This window comes from Callorhinus ursinus, unplaced genomic scaffold (genome assembly GCF_003265705.2).
Source record: "Callorhinus ursinus isolate GAN/ISIS: 27379988/994484 unplaced genomic scaffold, GSC_fseal_2.0 scaffold71, whole genome shotgun sequence".
NCBI lineage: Eukaryota > Metazoa > Chordata > Mammalia > Carnivora > Otariidae > Callorhinus > Callorhinus ursinus.
In genome coordinates, this window is record NW_027397133.1 from 694,201 (window position 1) to 704,539 (window position 10,339).

At 49.9% G+C, this 10,339-nt stretch overlaps 1 protein-coding gene across 1 annotated transcript in view; it reads left to right on the plus strand.

Annotated features, from left to right (window-relative positions):
- Positions 1 to 10,116, plus strand: part of KLK9 (kallikrein related peptidase 9) — a 43,627-nt gene extending 33,511 nt beyond the window's left edge. Inside the window, exons 9-13 of the mRNA XM_073886552.1 lie at positions 4,169 to 4,317; positions 4,488 to 4,644; positions 7,688 to 7,953; positions 9,075 to 9,211; positions 9,659 to 10,116. Of these exons, the coding sequence (XP_073742653.1) occupies positions 4,169 to 4,317; positions 4,488 to 4,644; positions 7,688 to 7,953; positions 9,075 to 9,211; positions 9,659 to 9,811 (862 nt within the window). The 3' untranslated portion in view covers positions 9,812 to 10,116. The remainder of the gene's footprint in view (positions 1 to 4,168; positions 4,318 to 4,487; positions 4,645 to 7,687; positions 7,954 to 9,074; positions 9,212 to 9,658) is intronic.
- The last annotated feature ends 223 nt before the right edge of the window (positions 10,117 to 10,339 follow it).

Below are 10,339 nucleotides of genomic sequence, written 5' to 3' on the forward strand. Positions count from 1 at the left end.
CCTCTTCCCTTACTCCCCCTGCCTACCACTGCTCTGGCGCACTTTGAAGCCGAAAGTGCTAAAAGTGGTGGCAAAGTTTAATTCAAGAGAAGCAAGGAAGCTGTGTCCGAGAGAAGCTGTCATTCACTCAACCTGCCTCCCTCTGCTACTTCCTTCTGTGTGACCTCGGGCAAGCTAAGTACCCTCTCTGGGCCTCTATTTCCTCATCTGGAAAATGGGGACAATGAAGTGTCTACCTCACAGATGCATGGTGAAGAGACGATCATATAATACGATTGCATAGGTTGCTATGGTAATTATCAGTAAAGCATTAACGCAGGGGCTGGTGAGCCCTGACTAAATGTTACCTGTTGTCATGATCTGTGAACAGGTCCTGGTTAGAATAAATGTATGTGACTCCATGTTCTGGGGAGAAAAGCACAGGGGCAGCCCCCAATCCCAAGCCCCCTTGCCCCATCCTCTGCATCCCCATCCCTCAGGGCTGATGGGAGAATCACATTGCCCTCCCTCCTTTCAAGTTCCATGAAGCACCCCTTAACCACTTCCTTCCTCCCTCCCACTGTTCCCCACGTCTTGGTCCACCCAACACCAGTTCCTCCTGTCCCAGCAGGAGCTGGGCCACCTCTGAGTCATCTGGTCCCTTCTCTGCCTTGCTGGGGCCACTGGAACCCAAGCCACCTCACCCCAGATCCACCTCAGCCTCTAAGACCAGAGGAAACCGCCCCACCTTAGTTGCTAGGTTCGTGTAAAGAAGTCCTCTGAGATTTAGGGGAAATTTTTTGTTTAGATCCCTCTCCATCCCCTCACCAACCACAAGCTCCAGTCCCAGCTCCACCGTATCTCCATTCTCTTCTGATCCAACCCCATAAGCCCCAGTCCACCACCATCCCCCACCTTATCCAAAATTGGCTTGGAAATTTCATCCTGAAAATTTGGAGGGAGAAGCGTTCTTTTTCCTCTCCCTGAAAGTGTCTCCATGCAAATATTCCTACACTGGGGGGTATACTACACAGAATCCAGGCAGAGCTGATGGATGTTTGGGTGCCTCCATTTAGCCTAGACTCTGGAGACTTAACATCAGCTGAACATACGCACAACAGAAGTGTTCCATTTTTTACTGCTCTTGTTTCCCCTTTCAAACGCCAATTTACTGAGCACGTATTATATGGCAGGCTTGATGCTGGGCACGAAACCACAAGGTCCTTGCCCTCATAGAGCCCACAGAAGACTGGCACACAGTCTCCAGCTCCCTTCCTCTGCCCCATTAACACACCCAGGAAACGCCAATCAGACATATCAGCTGACTTTGTCATGCAAGACTCAGAAGCAAAGGAGGTAGGAACTCGATTCATTTTTAAAGGCACATCGCCTGTTCCTTTAGTCATCATGCTACACGTGTTTACTGAGTTGTGTCCTACTCTAGGTCCTGGAGATGAATCAGCCCGAGCTCTACCCTCAAGGAGCTGCTAGTCAGGTCAGGGAGACAGGCAAGACTTCCATTCTTGTCATTCAGGTTTCTACTCAAAGGTCACCTCCTCAGAGAGGCCTTCCAGGATTGCCCTGGCTAAAGGGGTCCCCTGCCCTCACCAGGACAACAATCCATTGCTTGGTTTATTTCTTTTGCAGCACTTGTTAGAGATGAAATGACCTCGTTTATTTGTTTACTGCATAATGGTCTGTCCCCTCTCTCTCCTGACTCAGTCCATGAAAGCAGGGACTCTGATTTATTCACTGTGATTTTCTTTTTTTTTTTTTTTAAGATTTTATTTATTTATTTGACAGAGAGAGACACAGCGAGAGAGGGAACACAAGCAGGGGGAGCGGGCAGAGGGAGAAGCAGGCTTCCCGCCGAGCAGGGAGCCCGATGCGCGGCTCGATCCCAGGACCCTGGGATCATGACCTGAGCCGAAGGCAGCCGCTCAACGACTGAGCCACCCAGGCGCCCCTCACTGTGATTTTCTTAAGCACCTGGTACAGTGCCTGGCACACAGAAGCCACTCAATACATCATTGGATTAACAACACAAATTGATCAGTGCTGCATCAGAAGGAGGCACAGGGTGCCCTAAGGAGAGGCCATGGACTCTTTCTGAAGGAGTCAGGGAAGTCATCTCAGATCAGGGGACATTTGCATGGGGTTTAAGAGATAAGCAGGAATGTACTGGGTAGAGAAAGAAATGTATTTCTGTCACTTTGTGACCTTGAGAAAATTACTGGAATGCTCCCTCGACCTCAGTTTTCCCCTCTGTGGAATAAAGATTGAATAGGCTCTTGTGAGAATTAAATGAGATGGTATATATATGAAATGCTTACCTGCCAGGCACAGAGTACGGTCAATAAAGGTAGCTATCAAGGGGCGCCTGGGTGGCTCAGTCAGTTGGGCGCCTGACTCTTGGTTTCGGCTCAGGTCTTGATCTCAGAGTCCTGAGTTTGAGCCCTGCATTGGGCTCCATGCTGGATGTGGAGTCTACTTAAAAAAAAAAAAAAGTAAAAAAAAATTTTTTTTTAAAGGTAGCTACGGAGGTTATCAGAAGCCGTTAGTATGGCATTTCGCACATAGTGTCTCTTCAGTCTCAGTCTTCGGTCTTCCATCCCTGTCTGGAGAGAGAGTAAAGCACCCTACAACCATGAGTAATGTGTATTAAAATGGGGGCAGTGCAGGGCTTTATAGGAGATGGATAGACTTACTATCTACTTACTACATTGGTTAAATGCCTACCATGTGCCAAACACTGTTGTAAGTGCTTCATATGGGTTAATTCACTCAATCAACCCCCAACCTGGATTATTATTACTTCTTAATAGATGGGCCAACTGAGAGAGGTTCACTGACTTGCCCAAGGTCACACACCTAATAATTGCCAGCATTGAGATTTGGACCCAGGTCGTCCAGTTCCAGAGTCCATGCTCTAAACCACTATACCCAGTGACACATTCAAGGGGAGCCCAGACCCAGAGTGATAATCAGGCTTACAGCAACGGAAAGTGGAGAAGTCTGTGAGTGTCCAGGGGAGGAAAAGATGTATTCTTCCTTGAGAAATCAGAGAAGACTTCCTGGAGGAGGGGGCATTTAGTTTGAATCTCGAAGGATGAGTAGGAGTTTACCAGGAAAAGAATATGGAGAAAGACATTCACTCATTTAATTAACATCTCCTTGAGACCTCCTGAGAGCTCAGCCCTGAATGGGTGATCCTGGGGACACAGAGATGAATCAGATCTGGGCTTGGCCCTGCAGCGGCTGCCCACCTGATGAGGAGGAAGGAGGGGGAGAGAGGCAGGTAGGATGGGCTGATGGGAAGGACAATGGAGGGGAGGAGATGAAAAAACAGGGCAATGTTCTCAGGACTCGGCCCAGATCTGGTGGTATTAAGAGAAAAGGAAAGTGCTTAGTTCCAGGCAGGCTGGGCACGTGGGTCTTGGGTGGTAGGGTTATGAGGAAGGGGGTAGGGTAGTTTATGACAAGAGTGAGTTAATCCAGTTAGGCCCACATTTCCTCAACCTTCTAGGAGAGGCCTTTGTCCTTGCAAGATGGGGCCCAAATGCCCAGGGCAGGGAGGGCTTTTAGGGGGTACACACGTGTGTGGCTTCTTGTGGTCTCTGCCTTGCTCAGTCTGTCTCTCCCTTTCTCTCCTTCCCTCACCCTGGATCCTTCTGTATCTCTGTCCCTCTCTTTTTTTTAAATTTTCTTTCTCTTTCCCTGCGTTGCCCCATCCAGCCTGCCTTCTTCCTACTGAGTCTCTGTTCTTTCTCCCAACCCTCACCTGCTTTCTGGGGTTGGGGGGAGATGAGGTGGTCCTCCTGCATATCCCTCCAGCCTGCCCGGGACACTGGCCCCAGCTCCCCACAGCTTCATTCAAGATAAACTCACTTCCACTTCAGGACCCAGCCTTAGGGATCATCTTTCTCTCCCTCTTCCTCCTCCAGAACACAGAATAGCCTGTCTCCAAGTCCTGCATCCTGAGATTATGGGAATGAGGGTTCCCCTCTCTGGAGATCCCAGGAGGACTCCATATACCAGAGCTCCTCCCCCATTCAGCCCAGCCCTGGCTCAGCAGGCCACCAGCTCATCCAGCTCAGGAGGGGGGGTCCCCCTGCATTGCCTCCATTTCCAAGGCCCCCAGTCAAGGCCCAAGGGCTTCCCCCTCCCCCTGGGACATTTCCCAACCCAGATTAATCACAGGGGCGGCCCCAGAGAGGAGGAAGGAGATGGCATGGCTTACCTTCAAGAAGCACGGCAGCCTGAATGCATGCTCAAGACCCAGGCACCCCGAGGTCATGAGGCTGGGATTCGTCTGTGCTCTGCTTTCTCTCCTGGCAGGTGAGGCTCCACCTGTCCATCTGCTGCCCCTCCACGGTCCTGGGAGCCCCACCAGCCAGCTTGCCCTTGACCTCCCTGGCTTCCGCTCCTTCATGCTAGGCATCTAGCATGTCTCCCTCAGCCCTCCCACGGTGCTTGTCATTGACCCCTCTGCCTCCACCCCACCCCAGGGCATGGCTGGGCAGACACCAGAGCCATCGGGGCCGAGGAATGCCGCCCCAACTCGCAGCCCTGGCAGGCTGGGCTCTTCTACCTCACCCACCTCTTCTGCGGGGCTTCCCTCATCAGTGACCGCTGGCTGCTCACAGCTGCCCACTGCCAGAAGCCGTGAGTGACCTGGGCGTCCACTGGGGTGGGGGGAGAGCTGGAGGTAAGTGAGGGAGTCAAGAGGACTTCAGTAGAGGAGGGAGGGAGCTGTGGTTGGAAGGATTTAGCTTTCATTTCTGTTCCCCAAAGCTCAACTCTTAGAATTAGAGTTGACCCTCCAAATTCTAGAGTCCCAAATAATCTAATTATTAGGGTCTAAAATTCAAAACTGTTAGAAACCTGGACTCTGACCCAGAAAAATCCAGTCATGGACTCCTAAAATCTCAGATCCATGAGATTCTACAGTAGTTTCTGTGAATTCGAGGATTGAGACTCAGACTGGTAGAATCTTAGGAGCCTAGTGCAGCCCTGCCCTGTGTGTATAACTCCAGCCACATAGTTAAGTTTAAATTTTCTTTTTTTTTAAAGAATTTTATTTATTTAATTGGGAGAGAGAGAGTGTGTATGAGTGGGGGGAGGGGCAGAGGGAGAAGCAGACTCCCCGCTGAGCAAGGAGCCTGTTGTGGGACTCGATCCCAGGACACTGGGATCATGACCTGAGCTGAAGGCAGACACTTAACCAAGTGAGCCACCCAGGCACCCCAAGTTTAAATTTTCTAGCAGACATATTACAATAGTAAAAAAGAAAGGATTAACATTGGTTTTAATAATAGATTTAATTTGACACGCTCAAACCATTATTTTATTTTATTTTTATTATTATTTTTAAAATTTAAATTCAATTAGCCAACATATAGTACATTAGTTTTTTTTATGTAGTGTTCAATGATTCATTAGTTGCGTATATCACCCAGTGCTTATGAGATCACGTGCCCTCCTTAATGCCCATCACCTAGTTACCCCATCCCCCCACCCCCTCCTTTCCGCAACTCTGTTTGTTTCCCCGGAGTCAAGAGTCTCTCATGGTCAAACCATTATTTTAATGTGCAATCCATTTTTAAATAGTTATGAATGATATAGTTTAGGTTTTTTTTAATACTACACTTTTGAAATCAGATGTGCATTTTACACATATGACATGTCTCAATTTGGATAGTCACATTTCAAGTGCTCAATAGTTGTATGGGATAGCACAACCCTAGAATCTTAGGTACAGTATTCTAGCTAGGTTCGTTGAAAATAGAAGCTCATGGTCCTAGAATCTTTGATTCACAGTATTCTAGAATACTGTGACTTGCAGATTCTAGAATCTTGAATCAGTAGAATTCTAGATGTCTAGAATCTGGTGAGTTAAACATCTTAGAAGGCTATCATTCCAGATTCTTAAAATCCCCAAAGTTTTAATTGAGAGAATTCTAGAGTCTTAAACTATTTGAACCCTAGATTCTTAAATTTCTAAAATCATAGAATTACAGAATTCTAGGAATGTCTGTGTGGCTCAGTTGGTTGAGTGTCTGCCTTTGGCTCAGCTCATGATCCCTGGGTCCTGGGATTGAGTCCCGTGTCAGTCTCCTTGCTCGGCAGAGAGCCTGCTTCTCCCTCTGCCTGCCGCTCCCCCCTGCTTGTGCTCTCCCTCCCTCTCTCTAACTCTCTGACAAATAAATAAATGAATAAAATCTTTTAAAAATATATAAAGGGCGCCTGGGTGGCTCAGTTGGTTAAGCGACTGCCTTTGGCTCAGGTCATGATCCTGGAGTTCCAGGATCAAGTCCCGCATCCGGCTCCCTGCTCAGCGGGGAGTCTGCTTCTCCCTCTGACCCTCCCACCTCTCATGTGCTCTCTCTCTCTCTCATTCTCTCTCTTAAATAAATAAATCAATAAAATATTTAAACAAGATATATATATAAAAGAATTATAAAATTTTAGATTGATGAAATCCATTTTATAGTCCCAGAATACTAGAATTCTAGGGTCTTTAAATCCTTGATTTCATCCAGATAATTTAAAACCCCAGACTTTTGACCTAGAGAAATCTAGAATGTTAGAATATTGGATTCATAACAATCTAGAACATAGAATTCTAGAATCGTGGATTCCTAGGGTGTGAGAAAATTCTGGAATTCTAATGGAATCTTAGAATCTACCTGATGCAGAAATCCAGAATTTCTATATTACCTCTGGAAAGGGGTGGCCCATCTTGTTCTGATATTCTTCCCTCCAGGAATGAAGCACGGGTGCTGAATGAAGTACAGAATGCTATCTGGGAATTTCCCATCATGCATTGCTCCATGATAGGGCCTCTTTCAGCTCAGGTCTGTACTTAAGGCTAGGAGAAGAATGTTCAGATTTCAGCTCCAAAGACTAAGGAGAGAGGCAGAGATATGGAGGTAGAAAAGATTCAGGCTTGAGGACTAGTTGGGGGAGATTGGTTTCCCAGACACGGAGCCCAGGCAATGAGGTGGCAGAGATAGAGATAATGTCTCATACTCATTAAACCCTGAATTCTCAGTCATAAGCCTGGTTCCTAAGGTCAGAGGTCAGAGGCCGAGGAATGGACATGTACATCCCCAGAGAGTCCCCAGCTGTCCAGGGCAGGGGACCCAGAGCAGAACAAGTGGACTGAGAGTTTGAGGTCAGGCCTCAGGAAGACATGCATTGAAGGTGAGGGTATATGGCTGACAGGAAAAGCCTAAGGCCATGGCTGACCCCCAACTTGGGGATTTTCCATTTCCCATCCCCCTCCATGCACACACACACACACACAACACACAACACACACACACAGAGCCACTCCCCACAGAAGCCACCAGACCTGTGGGGGCAGGAGGTGGGGATGTTGTTCTGTGGTAGGTGGAGCCCCATGTGCCTACACAGTTCCAGGGGACCCAGGTCACCATGAAGGCTCCAGGTGGGGCAGGAAGGTGACTTACTTGGTATGGGACTAGGAAGGGGTGTGAGCTTTTAGGGGAGAGCTACAAAGGTAGAGGCAGACAAAGAGATGGAGTGAGAAGCTGGGGCCCAGAGAGGGTGTGGGCCTTGCTTAAAATCCCACAGCACTCTGGGTCATACAGAAATGATGGGGGCCCATAGAGAGTGTGTGGCTTGTGGAGCACATATCACCCTGGTGGATACCCAGCTTGACCTCTGAGGCCTGTCCCAACAGGTATCTGTGGGTCCGCCTTGGGGAGCACCACCTCTGGCAATGGGAGGGCCCAGAGCAACTGTTCCGGGCCACAGACTTCTTCCCCCACCCTGGGTTCAACAAGGACCTCAAGGCTCATGACCACAGTGATGACATCATGCTGATCCGTCTGCCCAGGAAGGCATACCTGGGACCTGCTGTGCAGCCCCTCAACCTCAGCCAGACCTGTGTCTCCCCAGGCACCCAGTGCCTCATCTCAGGCTGGGGAGCCGTGTCCAGTCCTAAGGGTATATAGCCTTGCCCGCAACTCAATTCCTTGTGTCTCATGCTGAGGGTCTGAATTCCCCCTATTTCTCTGTCTCTGCCTTTTCATCTCTTGATAGATAGATAGATAAGGAAAAAATCTAAGATGCTGTAAATTACAAGATGTATCATTATTTACAACCACTAAGAACAGGGGGAACAAAGTTCCCGTGAATGCTTGCATGACATCATTTGCTGGAAAACACGCCCTGATTTCAGAGATGTTTAAATATGAAAATATATACTTCATGGAATTGAAATGAGGCCTAGGTCTCTCAGAGTCACAAATCAGCCACCCCTTAGCCACATTTAGCCTCCCACATCAGTCTTGGTTTTCAAAATGCCTTGAAAAAATAGTCTGAGCTTGAGAGATTTTTACATAAAAGCCAAATTTCTGCGTTTGCTGGGAAAATCCAAAAAGCTGGCAACGCGGGACCCACATTCCCCAAATAGTGACCATTGGGCAGAATCTGCCTTCAGATCAGATGCGGGTTTTCTGGGCCTCTACAGTGCCTCCTACTGGTTGTTGTTTCTGCATAGTCCGCTCCTCCCACTTCTGTGTGCCTGTCAAGCCCATCTGAATCTGCGCCCCTAGATTATATACGTGGACATATGCATATCTACATCCATATCTATATTCTACACGCTGTGTCTCCCTGTCTGGGTCTAGTATCTCTTATGTCTTTGTCTCTGTCAATGACCGTAAATGTTTCCTCCCTTTCTCACTGCCTTCTCCCTTGGCATCTCTGGGCCTGTTTTTTTCTTTTTCTTCATTGCTTCCTCTGAGAATCTCTTTCCCCTTAAGAGGTCTATCTCCTGCCATGGTCTCTATTTTTCTCTGTGTGTCATGTATGTATCTCTTCTTGGCTCTTGGCTCCCTGCATCTTTCTGTTTCTCTGTCTCTCCCTCTTTGGCCCTCTCCCTCTCCTCAAACATCTGTTTCTCTTTCACATTATGATTCTGTCACTGTCTCTTGTTTCTATCTTTGAGAGTCTTCTGCTGTGGTTCTGTGGGTCCTCCTTAGGGAAGGGTCTGGGTGGAGGGGCTGCTGAATGTGATAGGCCCAGCTGCTGATCCTCTATGGGTGGATCTCTTTTGCCAACAGTGCAGTACCCACTCACGCTACAGTGCGCCAACATCAGCATCCTGGATCACAAACTGTGCCATCGGGCATATCCAGGCCACATCTCAGACAGTATGCTCTGTGCCGGCCTCTGGGAGGGGGGCCGGGGCTCCTGCCAGGTGAGACCTACTCTGGGGAGGAGGGGAACGGATATCCTGCGGGATTCCTGGGTCCTAGGGAATTAGGGAGCTGGGGGCCCCAGAATTCCTGGATGAAAGCAAGGAGGGATCCCGGACACTTGGGTCCTGGGAGAGGATGGGACCAAGGCCAGGATTCCTGGATGTAAAGGGGACTGGAGGTCCCGACTCCAGAACCTAAAGGGGGAGAGGACTGGGAGTACAGACTTTAAGTCCTGGGGGAAGAGGGAACTAGAATCCCAGGGTGCTAAGTGCAGGGATGAGGTGAGGGCTATGAGCGCTTATTCCTGGGTTTGAGGGAGGAGGGACTGGCTGCCTGGACGCCAGGGTGTCGTGAGAAGAGGAAACTGGGGGCTTCCTGAGAGGAAGTGGCCAGTGTAATATGAATACACCTGCTTAACAGTTTCTTTGCTCTTCTGCCGCGCACAGGGTGACTCTGGGGGCCCCCTGGTTTGCGAAGGGACCCTGGCGGGTGTGGTGTCTGGGGGTGCCGAGCCCTGCTCCAGACCCCGGCGCCCTGCCGTGTACACCAGCGTGTGCCACTACGTGGACTGGATCCGAAAGACCATGGAGGACAACTGAGCCCTCATGCCTTGGGCGACCAAGAGAGGAGGGTGGGCGTAGGGTAGAGGGGAGCTGCAGGGCTCCGGCCTCAGAGATCTCGGCGCGTGGCCTCAGCGGCCCCGAGACACCTTCTGGATCTTCAGGCTCCGCGCCCTCAGGGCCCGCCCCATCGGAAAGCAGCGGGGAGACACCTCCGCCCCCATAGCCCCGTCTCCGTGATGTCACCAGAACGGGCATCAGCCCCGTGGAACAGCTTCATCTGTGGCTCGGCTCCAGAAGCACCTCCAGCCGACAGCTCCTGCCCTCGGAACTCTGCCCAATGAGAATTCCCCTCCGGGCCCCACCCCTTGTAACCCCGCCTCCTCCGTGGGAGAGCCCGCCCCCGTGACGTCAGGGGCGCTGTAGCTTCCCCTACCAGCCACTGGTGCAGGGTCGGGCTCCGCCCCTCGTGCCCGAGCCCCTGGGCGTTTGAATCCTGGCGGACACCCGACTGAGAGAAGTTGGGGGAGGGTCTCAATTCATTCAATGGATGGTTTTACAATAAAC